Source organism: Prenolepis imparis, unplaced genomic scaffold (genome assembly GCF_030444845.1).
Source record: "Prenolepis imparis isolate NDT839.2.m4 unplaced genomic scaffold, iyPreImpa1.0 SCAF_4, whole genome shotgun sequence".
NCBI lineage: Eukaryota > Metazoa > Arthropoda > Insecta > Hymenoptera > Formicidae > Prenolepis > Prenolepis imparis.
The window spans coordinates 8,302,448-8,319,195 of NW_028141162.1; the positions used below are offsets into that span (position 1 = coordinate 8,302,448).

At 35.7% G+C, this 16,748-nt stretch overlaps 2 protein-coding genes across 7 annotated transcripts in view; one reads left to right on the forward strand and one right to left on the reverse strand.

Annotated features, from left to right (window-relative positions):
- Positions 1 to 16,748, reverse strand: part of Ten-a (Teneurin-a transmembrane protein) — a 466,667-nt gene that overhangs the window by 267,909 nt on the left and 182,010 nt on the right. The gene's annotated exons all lie outside the window — the stretch shown is intronic.
- Positions 1,878 to 16,748, forward strand: part of LOC145935111 (uncharacterized) — a 194,950-nt gene continuing 180,079 nt past the window's right edge. The window contains exons 1-2 of the mRNA XM_083036198.1: positions 1,878 to 2,114; positions 2,653 to 2,693. Of these exons, the coding sequence (XP_082892324.1) occupies positions 2,657 to 2,693 (37 nt within the window). The 5' untranslated portion in view covers positions 1,878 to 2,114; positions 2,653 to 2,656. The remainder of the gene's footprint in view (positions 2,115 to 2,652; positions 2,694 to 16,748) is intronic.

Below are 16,748 nucleotides of genomic sequence, written 5' to 3' on the forward strand. Positions count from 1 at the left end.
AACTTACAATTAGATTATAACAACAATCCTTAGAAATTATGCATATCTCTCGCTGTGTAAAAAAAAAAGAGGAAATTTATTTATATATATACATCAGTGCTGGGGTTATGCGCAAAGATTATCAAAGAAAAATAACAATATAAAAGAAGAGCATACAAAGAATTTAAAGTTTAATCACAGGCAAGGCACCGCCTTCTAGAAGTTTCCTATTAAGGAATGCTCGTTGTAACGACTTGGGAAGTTTGGGTTCCGGACGCAGTTACGTTTTCAAGTATTTTTATTTCCGCCGGAGGGAACTGCGTCTCATCAACTACGCTGTCTAACAACGAAGACGGGGGGGGGGGGGACATCCCGAATGAACATCTCATTGCTGGTATGGCAAACATGACCATGCTTAAAAAGACTTCGTCACTGCCTAATGACTACCTCTTTTAGGCTCGTATACTTTCATAACAAGTTAAAACACGAGCGATAACTTTTATATTATACAAAGCTAGTAGAATTTTAATAATCATCACAACATGCTGCAATTTAAAATAATTGAGGGGAAGTCTTTGTGTGAAAACATCGACACAAGTCCGCGAGGCTATGAAAGGTTTCTGAATACCTACATATATACGTTTACAGTAAATTACTTATGTGTGAGTGTGTGTGAAGGTGACGTCTGATTTCGTGGAAATCATAAATAATTAAGAGTTCTGGCTTTATTTTCAATAATTCTAGAGTTCTTGATAGTTTAAACAAATAGTTCTGGCCATTAAAGCAACGAAAATGCATTAGAACAAACTAAGACGCCAATTTCACGCAGCGTCTTACTTTGTCTTACAGTATTTTCCTTATCAGTAATTATCAGGATTAAAAAAATATAGTTCTACATGAGTTCTAAAAAGAGTTCTGCCTTCTAAAAGCAAAAAAAAATTAATTAAATTAAAATAAAGGCAACCAGATACCTATATCTATATTGAGATGAGATGCCAATCGATTTATGAGAATGATACTTATTCTAAAGCTATATCTTTTCGAACGAATCTCCTTCGAGTAATTAATTAATATATATTTTAATAATTTTATTAATATTAATATCAATTAATAATTTTAATTAGTTACTAGAACGACACAAGCGCGCGCCATTCCTCGATTTTATATAAATAAGAATAATATTTTTATATAAAGTTTGTTTAAACTTGATTAATATTTTTTGACAGAAATAAGCTGATTAAAGCATTAATTTGTTAATTAAATATTAATAATACTTATTCTAAAATATATCTTTTCGAACGAATCTCCTTCGAGAGTTTTAATTAGTTATTAATATTTTTTTTAAGTCATGTATATTAGGTCTGTTCGTGTTGACTGAACTGGCTGCACTAGTTCAGAGTCTATCTTTTTTGCTCGACATTGAAAGAAAAAAAATAACTAGGCAGCGAGTTCAGTCAACACGAACAGACCTGTTGTATAGTATCGCGCGCGCTATTAGAGTGAAGTTGCCGATGTTTGTAGAATAGTCGGCCATTACCGAAACGCCGCGAGTACCAGACAGTTGGAGCTGCGTCCCGCTGTGATTAATTAGTAAGCATAATCGTTTCTAACCTTTGTATTGTAATATTTATCAATCGTATATCATAATTTCAACGTTCACATATAGTCGTAATTGTTTGGAACGCATATTTCGCGAGAAATTCGATGCAAAATCTGTGTCAACGGTCAACATAATTCAACCTAACCTGATCTGCTTTCGCGCGCGCGAATGTGTTGCGACCCGTGAATATATCTATCGTTAATTCTAGCTTACATATTTATATGTATGTTATAATACGAAATAATAAGATTGCTCTAATATATGTATGTATTTTATTTGTTACAGGTAGCATTGCTGATAAGCTGCGCGCGTGTTTGACTACGAGATTCTCGAGTCTCGAACGGACGTTGCTTCGTACGCAATGTACGCGAAATACGCGTCGTGTCGGGAGTGCCGTGTAAAGTTTCGCGTGTCGAGAGTGTAAAGTCGGGCGATCGTAATTATTCGTGTTTTTCGCGAGTGTCGTGAGTGCCGTGGACCAAGAGAGGAGGAGGAGGCCCGGGGAGGCATCGGGCGACGTCAAGGCAGCTGTGAGGTATGCATATAAATACAATTTATAATATATTTAATTTATTAAGTTGCTACTGATAAAATTACTTGCTTTATCTCCGCGGAATTTACATTATATATGTATATTATATATATTATTTTTATTACATATAAAATATTTTAGAAACTTTATTTTAAAATTCTCTCTTAAAATATTTATAATAAAATATTTATAATAATTTTGAGATTTATATACATATATATATATATTTTTTTTTTTTACATAGATATAATTATATAACTTATTTATACAGAATTATTTATTAATAAATAATTAATAAATAATATTAATTAATAATACATATTAATAAATAATAATATTAATACTTAATAAATAATGATGAGAATTAATTGGTCGAAAATAAGAATTTTATATATATTTAATAAATAATATTAATAAATAATAAAAATAAAAATTTTTAATTATATTTAAGATTTGATATAAGAGACTTTTTTATATTTATTATATTTCATAAAAGTTTACATATACATGTACATATATAATTTGAATGTTTTGTTTTCAGATCGATGTCTTCTGTACTACACTCCGCTATTGCACGTATCGGTGAGTGAGCAATTGGTTATTTTATAACATTTATATAACGGTAATGATAAATATTTATATATATTTTATATAACCTTTTATATAACAAAAATATCCCCCTAAGATCTCTCTCTTTCTCAAGTGAAAGTAAATACTTCGAAGCAAAACATGACATTATATTATGTCCTCCTGTTTTTAATTTTTTACTTATTGTTAGTACCGTCTCGACTTTATCACGGGGGCTAGTTTGAATTTTACGTTTCTTATTCGTGTCTACGCGTTACTCACGTAATACAATCAAAAGTGAAAAATCACTTATAATAAATATTGCATTCCGTTTGTTCATAATTGGTGATGAAAATAAATAATTAACTTTTCGTGATTTTCACCATTATACCTTGAAAAAGCGTAATATAAATTCGGAATTTCGAAATCGGAAACTACGATGCCTTAACGGAATCAAAAGTCGAGATGTACAGTCATCTTTGTCTACAACGTGTTGCTTGCGATCATTTGTGAGTTAGGATGATCATTGTAATGTCCGAGATTCTTGTGTCGTAGATATAATAGTAGATATATAATAGATGAAGCATATCGTGAATAGAATGGAATTAGTTAACCGTTGTAATTAATGTTGTGATTGCTACAATTATATTATGACATATACAAACTATGATTTTAAATTGATGAGAATAAATTTCATCTGCAAAGTGAACGTGATAAGATGATGATATTTATTAGTTATTTTTATTCGCTATATATCAAATTTGAAAATATGACAGCAATTGTGTTTTGATAATCGAAGGTTTCCGGCCATTATTTGTTTTCTGCTTGACCTGCTAATCATTTTATAATCTAACAATATCGTAGCGCACTTTCTACGGTTCATATAAAGTGTCGGATCATGTTTTACGTACATTTTCTCGTCGAGATCGAATCCCCTGAGCGACCGAGCATCGGTGTAGCATTGAGCGATCATTGTATTTCGCTCGTTCAAAGTACATCGTGTATCGAACATGTAACTATTCGGAGTGCCATATGAAGTGACAAACAGTTGGCCGGCGCAAATGATGGTGGTGTAAACAGGACACGTATCCAAAAGTCGGATACGTGTATACGCAACAAGTCTCTATGCGCCTTTATATTGTTATCGATGCATTGCCGCGAATTAACATTATAACGCAATCTACACAGCTCTGAGACGTGTATACATATGCTTTTATTATTATTTCTTGCTTCGCTAATATTGATTTGAAAAAAAGATTTCAATGTTTTCATTATTTTTTTTTTTTTAAAGATTTCCTAATTCCTTTATAGTTATATTGTTTATATAATATCGTAAATATATATGTTTGTTTGTGATATCTTTTAATTTTAGTCTTTTTATTTATTTAAAATACTAAGTTTTATTATAACAATCAAATTCATTTGAGTTTGTAATGTTTGAAATCTCTTTTAATGTTTTTATTTTTTAATTAATATACATATTAATTGAAGACTGCACAATTTCTTTGTGCGATGTAAATCTGATAAAAACAAATAATAACCATATGCATTTTGCATTTTTTTGATACTTTAACAGTTCACGTGAGATATTTTTTCCATCTATTTTTGTATCGAGATTGTTAAATTCTAATATAGATACAGTGAATACGATAAATCCCGTTAGCATGGGCATGCGTATATGTGTGTGCCAAAATCGCCGACAGGCAACAATAACGCAATTTCCGTGGATTCACGGAAACGTTTTCGTTGAAATGTTTGAATAGATCACAGCGGTGGTATTTACACAGAACAATGATAGAACAAAGTACAATATTGCTGAAAATCTAAATTAATTGTGCTTTTCTATTATTTGCTTTTCTGGTATTTAGTATCGATATTGTTTATTTAGAATCTGCTTCTATAATAGCTTGCACACATATTTTGCAGAGCTGTCGTTTCCATAAACAGTCGTGTACAATCTGGATCGATAATTAATTATCATATTTATTATAATACATAAACACACACATTTCTGTTATAAGTGCCTATTATGCATAAATATGCATGCAATGAATAAACTAAATTTATTACCTTATTATGGTAAATATTACATCATATAACTATATTTTATGATATACATTTAATACAATCATATTTAGATCGATAATCTACATATGAACATTTATTTTATTGATATTTGTTATCAAAATTTATGGAAATATCTTATATAAGGGAAATTAAATATTCTAATAACGTACGAACATCTAAAGTCTCATTATTTTTGTATTATAATTACATCATTATTTTATGACATAAGAATTGCGATTGATTATCGAAATATTGAAAAGACTTGACGAAAATGCGATATCAGCGAACAGTTAACGTTTTCTGGAGAAGAGGAGTAATGTTTCGAGTAGTATCTGAGAGCTGCCAGATCAATTCCGTCCGATGTTACGCAAATTGTCCTGATCCTGGCGACGTTCTCATATTAATCATAGAAGCTACCCTTCCGTTACGGCGTGAGCAACCGCTCCTCCAATCTCGAAATTTGCTTTCTCTCCCTCGAATTCTCGATCTACCCTCCTCTATACCTTGGGTTTCGGCCTTCTCTACCTATGTCTTCAATCCATATATTCTCCTTCATCTGGCGGGGCGCATGATATGTTTAACGTTGAATATAATTCGAAAGATAACCCGTCTGCGTACAACTTGCTTTTTGGCGTCTCAAAATTATGTTCTCAGGAACTTTCGGATTGGAAGCATCGGCCGGGTCTATATATGTTAAAATACAACGTACTGATGTATTATTTACATCCGAGATAACGCAACTTTCGAAGTTGATGGCATAGTCTATGATATTATTCACGACGATTTTATTTCGCGATTATGCAATATATATAACAATTTTTGACACATTTAAAAATCACACGCATTGAATCTCTAAAGAGAAAAAAATTACAATAGCATGAATTTCGTTCTCAATCATTCTCGAAACTTTTTAAATCGGTGCCTCGTATCTTTGAATAAAGCACTTTGGTGAATGTGCATCCTTAAGGTTTTACCGTATTTTATTACGTAACCGATCGAGGTTGCTTCAATTCACTGTATAATCGTGAAAGAGTTCTTACAAATGCATATACACGATAGCAACTTGCTTTGCTCGACTTCTCTTATATGTGCGCTTCTTCCTCTTCTTGTCGCTCAGTATACACAAAGGTTGCAATCTTACCCACTTGTACTATTGTACAACCTATTATATTTGTTATATGAAATTGAATTAATTATCTCGTGTCGTTGTTAATAAGCATTTTTTACGGTATTTAAATAACTTTGCATGTATTGATGTTGTATGATTGATTTTAATTGCAAATATAATACGTCTACGAATTATCGCCATGCAAACCAGTTTCAAATTTAATTTAATCTTCTAGTTAAATTGCCGGATGATGCACTATACTAAAGATATATTTTTAGATAATATAGTAAAGTATGATAACACATAATGATCGTAATAAAAATTCAGTATAGATACAACGTAAAAGTTTCGCCGTGTTTTTATAACGTGTTTTTTTTTGTCAATATTGATATCGATATTAATAGTGCGATAATAATACAAAATATGCAGAAATTTTGATAATTTTGAATCTTATTTATTTTGAATAACTATTGATAACAAATTACAGAGAGAAACGAGAAACTAAAGAGAGCTTATGGAAATTTTTATGTAATGTCGCAGTTATTTTTTTTGTTACAAACAAATTTTGCATTATAGTTAATGAACCTTTATAGTTAATGAACAAAAGTAATTATAACGATAACAGCATTACAAGTAACGTGTTATTTTCTAGTCTTGGAATAGCCATATAATCTCTGATGCGCGGTATACCGTGGTTGCATTTACGCTTACGCCATTTATAGTTAAGTGCGTCTGTTTATTCATGATCGTATCTGCTTCCTAACTTTAGGCGTTACGTTCGCACAAAACCCTCTATCACGTCTATATTCTATCCCGGACATCCAATACTCAGGAGTTTGTGGCACGAATAACCTGGCGACACTTTCGTGAGATTTCTGTGACGATAAGAATTCGGATAATTTCATGGAGTTTTACGTGCGAGAGTGATATTATCGTTTGTTGCGATGACTTTTCGGTCAAATTCGCAGTACTGGCAAAAAAATATTTACTTAATGTTAATAATATATTTTTATAAAGTTGCGCGCGATTTATAAGTCAGAATAAACAGGAACATCAATGACAAATATTAAATATTTCACTGTGTTTTAATTTTACATCAAACAATAATCTGCGAGAAAAAAACATAGCCTTTTGTTTTTTTTTGTTTTTTTTCTTCGGTAAATACTTTTACGATACCAAGCGAGACAGAGATCTGGTAAACCCGAGGCAATTATTTTTAATACACTTTAGATTTATAGCGGGGAAGGGTTACAGTGAGAGGAGACGAGGATCTCGTTTCGGCTCTTTCTCTCTCGCTCCCTCTTTGTCATTCTCTCTCCGCTTCAGCTTTATCGTTTTTTTTTTGTTCGTAAAGTATACAAGCGCAACTAGTTATCTCTACCCTTTCTGCCGTTTCCTGCGGGCACACAAATGGAAAAACTGCTTCGTGACGGCGCGGGCAGGCAGTGATTCGTCACTCGCGGAGTAGCCAGCTGACGCACATTCAGTGATTTCAGTTTGGAAATTATTTCGACGTCTCGCAGTTTGCCGATAGCGATCCTTTTGTATTTTACTATTAATTCTTTGTCAAAGGATTTAGCCTTTTATATTATTCCTGGAAAATAACATTTTTAAATCACAATCGAAATAATGTTGCAGCAAATTACTATTAATATGTATTCGTTTTCTCTATTATTTTAAACGCGCGCGGAAACGAAGAGAAATAATTATAGTCGACAAATTCAAGTAATCAAATCGAGTAATTTTTCCAATCTACGAAACACATCAGCGTTAACAATTTTTAAATCATATTGAGCGGACTTAATGAGTATTTTTATGAATGATGGTATTAAAATGTGAATGTTTTTTAACTCGGTGACGAATAGGTAATAAATTGTATGATCATATCCGGATGAATAAATTTTAAATAATACTTAATGGCATAGTTAATTAAGATTGAATATTATTGCAACAAAATATTATTGAAAATTTGTTTATAATGTGAAAATTTGCTCTGACATGAAAAATACATTCTATTATGTATATATTTGCTTTTACAAAATACATATTTCAACACTTGAGAATATGTTGATTTATAATTTTTATCTATATGTATATATGTTCCGTTGAAGAAAAGTTATAAAAAAAAATTATGAGATCTGTCTATAATAGAAACGCTAAATCTGATGCAGCCCTTTATTACACGATACGACACGTTATTTTATTAGATTCTTATCGTACCGAGGGTACTGTTAATTTAACCATAGCGGTTTTAATTTGTCGGGGAGCTTTTCCCCCACATAACGTTCCGAGTCGTAAGTCGCGCCATGGATAATGAAATCTATAGTCTATTTATTAAACTTCGAATGAGAAGTAATTCTACTTCCCTTCGCGATATTTTATTGGCAATAATAAGAACTTTTATTTCCAAATATTATCTCGTTTATTACGCAATGTCATTCGGAAAGACGCTGCATAATGAAATTTTGCAGATGTTAAACGTCATTCGCGTGGAAATATTAGCACATCCAATAAAATTGCATTGTTTAAAAATGAAATGTAATTCCAATTTTATAAGAGAAATAATGAATACGAGGATAGGTATCTATGAAAATATATAATATGCTAAATCGTGAATATATTGTACTGTTAATAAAATACATGCAAACTCTTCGATGTAAATTTATTGCTTTTAATTTTTTTTTATCAGACAATATATTCAATATTTAATATATAAGAGGAAAATTAATAAAAAATTCTTGTTTAGATTGCAAAATTAGATTGTTTTGGATTGAAGCACATTATATACGTATATTTCCAATCTAATTGAGTAACATGAGATGTCATTAAGTATTATTCAAAATTTATTCACCCGGACATATCACTTGTTATTTATTTGCGTTACCGAGTTACAAAATATATTTGCTCTAAATACAAAGTATTTTCTCTAAAATAACATTTAGAAATACTAAAATATGAAGTTGCTCCGAAAGAAAAATTTCTTCCGATTTTGTAAATTTTATAATTGTATGGTAGGGGCAGTTATTAAAAGAATATGCGAACTCAATAATACACCTACATCGGTAAATTACGATTGTCCCTCATCTTTCTGGCGATCCGCGTACGTTTATTGCCGCATCGACTTTTCCCACCTGTCGTGAGCTAACGCACCACGAAGCCATCATGAATAGAAATCGTCGCATTTAGCACGACGATCGTAATCTCTCACCTCGCTTTTACTGCCGCAATGAAAAGAATAGCGACTGTCGTTCTTCGCACTTCGTCGTTATCGTCGCCGTTGCTGGCTAGCTCGTTGGATTGCCTGTCTGTGCCTGGCTTCGTTGCGAAGGGAACCTGCGGAGAGAGAACGATAGGGCGCGCAAGGCGGGAAGGCCCAGAAGCCCTTCGTGATTTCCTATTAGCACAGATATTGCTTCACGAAGGACGAAAGTAATAATTTATCCGGGCGTAGGGTCGCGCTTTCCTCTCTCGCACTCCCTTTCCCTTTCTTTCTCTCGCTCTATTCATCTCTCATACTTTGCTTCTCCCTTTCTCTTCGTGATACCGTCGCTAACCGCCCCCGAGCTTAACCCACCGCCACGTCCGCCTGGTTCATTGTAGCGCAAAAATAAGTGAGTGTATGATGCACGGGCGTAGGGGGAATTATATGCTCTGTAAGTGGAAAAGGAAAAAGGGGGTTGCCACGGACAGCTCTCCAGGGGAAGGGGAAGGAAAGGTTGGCTGAATACTTTACCGCGGCGACGCACATACGACGGAAAACGTGAATTCGTTCGTTTTCCTGGTATAACCACTCTCTTTCTCTCCTTTTAGGATCTCTTGTCCGGACTATCCCTTCTACATATATAGCTCTTCCTTTCGTACGTTCTTATTTTCCTGATTCTCTCCCTAATCTACCTTCTTCCTTCGCTATGTCTTTTTTTCCTTCGCCATCCTACTAGGCTGCACGCGGAGGAGAGAGAGTTCATGCGGAACGGACGGACAGAGTTAATCCTTCGTGCACGAGAGAAGCAAAAGGCGAGACCGCCATCTCTTGAGTTTTACAGAGCTTTGGCGATTACACCGGCAAAAAGAGGATCGTCTAGTCGGAGCTTCTGCAAGCGATTGTTAAATATCTGGACACGAGTAGTTGGAACTATATTTTTATGCGATAGCGCGAGAATGTTCGCACATAAACTTGATGTTATACTTCTTCCATTGATGTATATTGATCGATTATATTATTAATCAGGTATGAACAGGGCTAATAAGAGTCAGATATTAGACGCAACAAAATTGTTCTTAAATTTCTCTTTAATTATTTTGAACGTTTTGGATCTTTCTTTGGACCATCCTCAGCATATCGATTAGTCACTAATCGATATGTCGAAGGACTAAAACGTTTAAATAATTAAAGAGGAATTTAAAAGCAATTTTATTGCGCATAATATCTGCGCCGGATTCTTAATTAGCTCTATTCATATTTGATTTTGTATAGAGATAATCAGAGCCTTTTCAGTTTATTATAAAAGATTATTAGAACTAAAACTTTCTCGTTTTTTTAGATTACAAAATTAAATTTTATCACTTACAATTATTTCTCTAAATGTACTTTTGGCTACGTTCCATCGATTACTTAACGGTTCATTGGAGTTCAGTTAACGTTCATAGTTAGGCAATAAAATGCTGAGAAAGTATCACGGAATTAGAGGTATTACGGAATTAAATGCTTTTTCCCTACCAAAGAATCAACAAAGATTAAATATAATCTTAGACAGAGTTATTGATCGATTTTTATTTGGATTGCCTAAACTTTTTCCTGCAACTAACAGCATTTCACTGGAATAAATCTATGAAAATATTATTAGAAAAATTTATATATTAACACATTTGGCAATATATGTATATAGTTTGTCGCACGTTAGAAAATTCGTTGCTTTAATCTTTAATTATTTAATAGAGTTATACTTGTTTTTTCGCTAGAAATTAAACACTTGTTTAATGCCGCAAATATCGAGTTGAGAAATTATATCACTTCTACGCGTTATCTCGTATTTTCATCAGGCGTAAATTAATTAGCATCTTTCCCAGCACTCGATCGCGACAACGCCTCGAGGAGCAGTCTCGAATTCGTACGAAAGTTGTTCGACTTTGCTAATTTCATGCGCGTGATAAACTACGATTCGCCCGTTTCTCGAAATAACGGGTAAAGGGGTAAGAGAGCCAGAGGGGGCGGGTTAGCGCGATAATTATTATTATCCAGTTTGTCAAACGGTTGGGGCAGATGTCGTCGTTCCATGTCTCGCAGATGCGTCATGGATCGCGCCGGCTGCCTGAAGATGTAAATCCCATTAGCGAACTTGACGCGACTTCCTGGCCCGAGTATCTCGACGCAAGGTATAGGCGATGCGACACGGACGCGACGACGAAGGCGACGCGACGGCGATGATGACAGCGCGACGGCGCTGACAGAATATACGTGATAACGATTCGCTGCGCGAAGCCGTTCGCTCCGCCGTCGTTACGTGAAACAATATTTATGTTATAGTTGGCAATACAGTTTCTCTGCGCGGACTCCTTGTATGAACAATACACAACGCAAGATACACCATAACCGCCGGGAGAACGTGCCGAGTTTCGAAACGTTACGGTAGGACAACAATAACCGGATACATATTTCGGAAATTGAGAGAAATGGAATTCTCTCCCTCTGTCTCTGTGCGTGTGCGTTCGCGGAATTTCATTTTTAGATATATCCGTTACTTTCGAAATATATATAGGCGAATTAACGATAGAGCAACATTCGCGCGCGGATTATATTTTCAATGAGATACGAATGATAATCACAAAGCGAAGCTATTACTTTTGCTACAAAGTTTTAAACGCGGTTCGCAAATTAAAGGAGCACTTCGCGGATGCAATGTGAACATCACGGGATTTATTATATCGTTAGAGCGTGAAAGCAGGGAATATTTCTCTCCCAGTGCTGCCTAGGGGATACGTCACCCTTCTGGCCGACACATCCCAGTCTTCCCCCTTTTATTTTATTACGAACGGACGAACGTGTCGCCGACCCCGCAGTCCTAAAATCTACAAATATATTAGAAGGAGTGAAAACCAATTTTGGTTTTTACCGTTTTATTCCAAAATTACAATTTAGAAACATTCAAGAAAATATTTTACACACATTGAAAATACTCTCATAAAAATTTATTTACAGGACAAAGTTTCTATGATAATACATTGTAATACAGTAGTTCAAAAACAATGTATACAGCGCGACAAAAGCTTCGATCGTAATGTTCGTAATTGATCGCGCGTTTCCAAGGTAAGATAAACGCGACGTCGAGCGTCAAGGGGATAAAATCTTACACGGTCGTAACTCGCTGCGCCCGTTACGTCGTCGTCGTATTTCCGCGGCAGCGCGATGGATACGCGCATGTAACACACGTGTATCTGGTGCGCGCGCGAGAGAGGCGAATTTGCATGCCAATATCTTTCGAGAGAATAAATCCATACGTATGAGGGAAGAAGAGGTCCTTAAATTGGTAATCGCGGTCTATACGAGAGATGCGCAGCCTCCGCCTCCGTTTACCCGCCATCGTCTAGGCGGAGTTACGCAATAGTACGTACGACGTCTTTCTCGTGACTACGCGTCGCGCAAACATTTGGTAACTCGATACACCAGACGTTTCGTGTGCGCGGAGATATTTGTCCCGCGCGCGCCATGTTTTCGATTAATTTGTAAATTTAAATGCGCGCACACGCTCCGACAATTGCGAATTACGCGAGCAACTATTTTGAGGAAATTTTACTACGCGCTGAAACATGCCAATTTCTTGACGCTATTTCTTGAGTTAATGTTTCCTTGGTACGTGCGACAGATATATTTGATGTATATAAATGAACAAAAAAATATACGCGATATCTTCAAAAGAATAGTCGAAGATATCTTTTGTTATAGCAAAATACGAAATATTTACAATATTTATTTGATATTATTTTGTTCAATAATATTAATACATGACATGGGATATATCATAATTATGATTGTATTATTAAGTATATTAATAACATAGTTAAAACAGATATGAAATTAAGTATATTAATAACATAATTAAAACAGATATGAAATTTAGTTAGGATTTATTAGGTATATTCAACATTTATCCTTTCTTTCAATAATGTATAGAAGCATAAATAGTTATGCCTTGCTTAACCATCTTACAAATGAAAGAGTATGTGACGTAATTTTTATTATATGTTATAAATTTTATAATTTCTACTATATGAAGTTACACACATATACATATGTGTCTACAATACGACTTCAATATATAAGCGTACGTTAAATTCAAACTGATTCATAATTCTCGCAGAGGATGAGAAGGGTCATCACAAAATCGTTAATATTAACATAACTCTCTACGATATGCAAAATTTCTAGAAACTAGATCTGTTATACGAGATCAGCTGCGAAAGAACCGGGGGATTGAATGTAGCTTGTAAGCTGAGTCAGCGATGCTAACACATATCTACGTGAAAATTAGGGCACATGAGCTAAAGCCTGTAAAGCGCGCATCTCTCGTCACTTGTACATGAAAATTTACGTCTGCATTTTACTCGCAAAGCCATTTGAAATGACGGCTTAAACTAATCAGTTTTTTTTTTTTTTTTCTTCCCCCCCCCCCAAGAGACTATCTTTTATAAATTAATTTTTTTATTAACAAAAATGCACGATATATATAAAGTATTGAAATATATATAGAGCACTTTTTTTGCGCGCTTATGTAATTTTATAATCCATTTCCAAATTCATACTTTTTATGCATAAGAAAAATATAAATATACAATAGTAAGCTTGATCGTTAAATTATTATATACATACATATATATACGAAAAAGAGATTTTGCACTTGTTAATCTTTTGCTTACAAAGGCGCAGCTCTCTCTATAATGTCAGCCGGAGTCTATTTGCAAACGTCTAACACGTCGAGCGTAGCAAGTCGCGAAAATTCTCCGATGTGTCCTCCGTAAATATTCATTAAAAGAGGGAGGTAGACTAACTCCCGAGTCGCGTTGACGGTAACGTTAAAGAGGCTCTTTCGAGAGATGAAGCTTGTCGCTCGCTCGTGGTCCTGGTTGTCGCTGTTGCGGAGAGAGAAGTGTGCCGATACCTTATTTCGCCGAGATGGCGAAATAATCTGCTATGCATAGCTCTGCCCTCGCCGCGCTCCGCGCACACACATCGCCATTATATTTTAACATTGCACACGCCAACGGTCGCGCCAACCGACGGTGCTAAATTCCGGTGGCAGACTGCTTGGTAACGATCGTATTCCGGCAAACAGGCAGTTTCGGCCTTTCCTCGAATCCCTGGCGGGTCTTAGTCTGGAATCGAACGCGCCTACGTCGCGGCCCTTCCCTTCTTCTCTCCCCTCTTCCTCCTCCCCACGCCCATGCTCGGCTTTTTGATTAACCTATGCATACTTGAAATCGCCTCGGCGCGATTTTCCGTGCATGAAAATTTAAACGAACTACAGTCCAAAAAGAAACCGCTTTCTTCCGGATGTAACTTTGCCGTCATTGCTAGCGAAGCCAGACGGTCGTGTAATACGAATATCAAATAATTATTTCACTTGGATATGAAACTTGGCTCGACAAAATTCTATTGCAGACAATATGATCTATATTAAACAGATACTTCTTTGAAAGTTAAAATCAAATTCTGTCAAATGTGAAATGCTGAAAATGATGTATCATATTCTCTTAATTTTTTTGCTTTTTTACATCCATCAAATTACAAAATTTTAAAAAAATATAGAAATATATGGAAAGTATCCAGCGACGGTTTATTTGCAACGATCAGGTCATTAGTTTACCCGTAGCCTAATGAGCATCTCGGAAACGAATTGCGTCGACCGGCTGAGATATTGATGGAGGGCGTTCTTATTCTAAGCGATCGTGAAGCGGACGAGGAACATCAGCGAGGGTAGTAATCGATAAAAGGGCGTCTCCTCGTTAATACTGTTCGAAGCTTAGCTCATTATAAGCTTGCACGTGTTACATGCATAATGGCTGCGGAAATTAGCGAAATTAATGGTGCACCGAGTCCGCGAAGTATTAAATAAGTAGATTACTTTAATGGTCGCTACACGACGGTCCGTTTAAGCTTGAAACATCCTCTTCTCGAACGAATTTTCATTGAGAATCATCAAAAAGACGAAAGAGCGTTGATTTTTCAAACATTTTTCAAAAGGTAAAATCCAGTCGACAAACCTCTCTCGACAGAGGAAGAAACGCGAATGTGTATTTTATTGATTTGCATTTAAAAAGTTACAAGGTAGATATTACATTTTCGAGCAAATCTCGTATAATCTTTGGCTCAATGTGTTTGCTAAAGTAGTCGAAGTAGTAGCAGAGCAAAAATTGCATAACGATCGAATGCCGTGTTCATATAGGAGGAAATTACGCGTACATACCGTGGGAAATTGCAGAAACGTGATTGCAAGGGAGAACTCTTTAATCGACGAGAGACGAAGGAGTTGGCGTATATAAGGGGGAGGATATCTAATAATACATTAATGAAAGGTCAACCGGGGAGAGACGAGGTATAGCTAACCAGACTTGCAGAAGGACGAAAAGAAATGACGAGCAATAACGGTAGTTCGCGTTCTTCGAATACTCTCGACGGCTCAGATTCTCCGCGTCCCTCTCGCGACTTATATAAATATAATATATTATATAAATACTTTCATCGCGCGCGAGAGAAAGAACGTGAGAAGGCCGCACATTCTGCAGTTTAGCGCCATACGTATCGCAATTATTTTATCGCGACGTCGATGCCGCAGATATTTTTGCTAATTATCTCGCGCGATGCGGCCAATAGGGAGCCGTATATACAAGATGGCCTCCAGAATGTGCGAATAACGGGCGGGGAGAACCGTCGTCTGAGAATAATATGAAGAAACCGGCGGATGAGAGGGTGCAGAACGATTGAACAGAAGGAGAAAAAGAAAAAAGGATCGAGGGCAACTGCGGGCGGGGACAATTTGCTGAGAATTTCAAGAACGCAACATTTCGATCGGCGCGAAATGAAATAAGCCAACGAATATTAATTCAGAAACGCTCAAGGGGAGAATCGCAGACGCGAACGCTCGATACAGATTATCTGACCTGCCTTCCGAACGGGAGAGATTTTCCGCCGCGGAATCGCATTCCCGAGACACTGTACCGTTGCATTGGTATTCTTCGATATTTGATGTGCAGTCGCAGCCGTTGAAATTATCGATCGGTATTTAATAATAAAGTTTTGTTCCTCCGTTAATTTTCTTTCTTCGTAATTATATGGACCATTCTAGAAATATATATATATATTTTTTTTTTCATAGATATTTTGATTTTGATCACACAAATATTTACTAAATGCTCAACAAGTATTTACTACGTTATTATTTATAGATTCTAATTTCTATTGATTTCATATTTTAATCTACATACATAAAACGGTAGCAATAACGTAATAGCGTAATTTCGCGTAACGTAATATTCAGCGGCGAGAGAGAGAGACCTTTGTTTCACGGGAGCTAACGGGAAACTTTATATCCCATTTCGCTAAATCGTAATGCGCATTCGCTCTCTTCATAGCGCTTTCAGGCATCGCGCGAAGATTATTCGTGAGTAGGCAAAATCGTTCACCCCCGCAAGCCGCGTTTTCGCGCAAACGAAATTCGCGCATAAAGCCCATCTGTAGAAAGCGGTACGAAGCTCGCTGAGCAACCGCGGAACTTGCCGTGTCTAATGTGTATGCGCGGATGTATATGTATGTGGGCACACACACACACACACACACACACGTTGATTTGCACATATGGGCGCACGTGTGGCACCCAGTAGTATAACGCGGTATGGTCACGCCA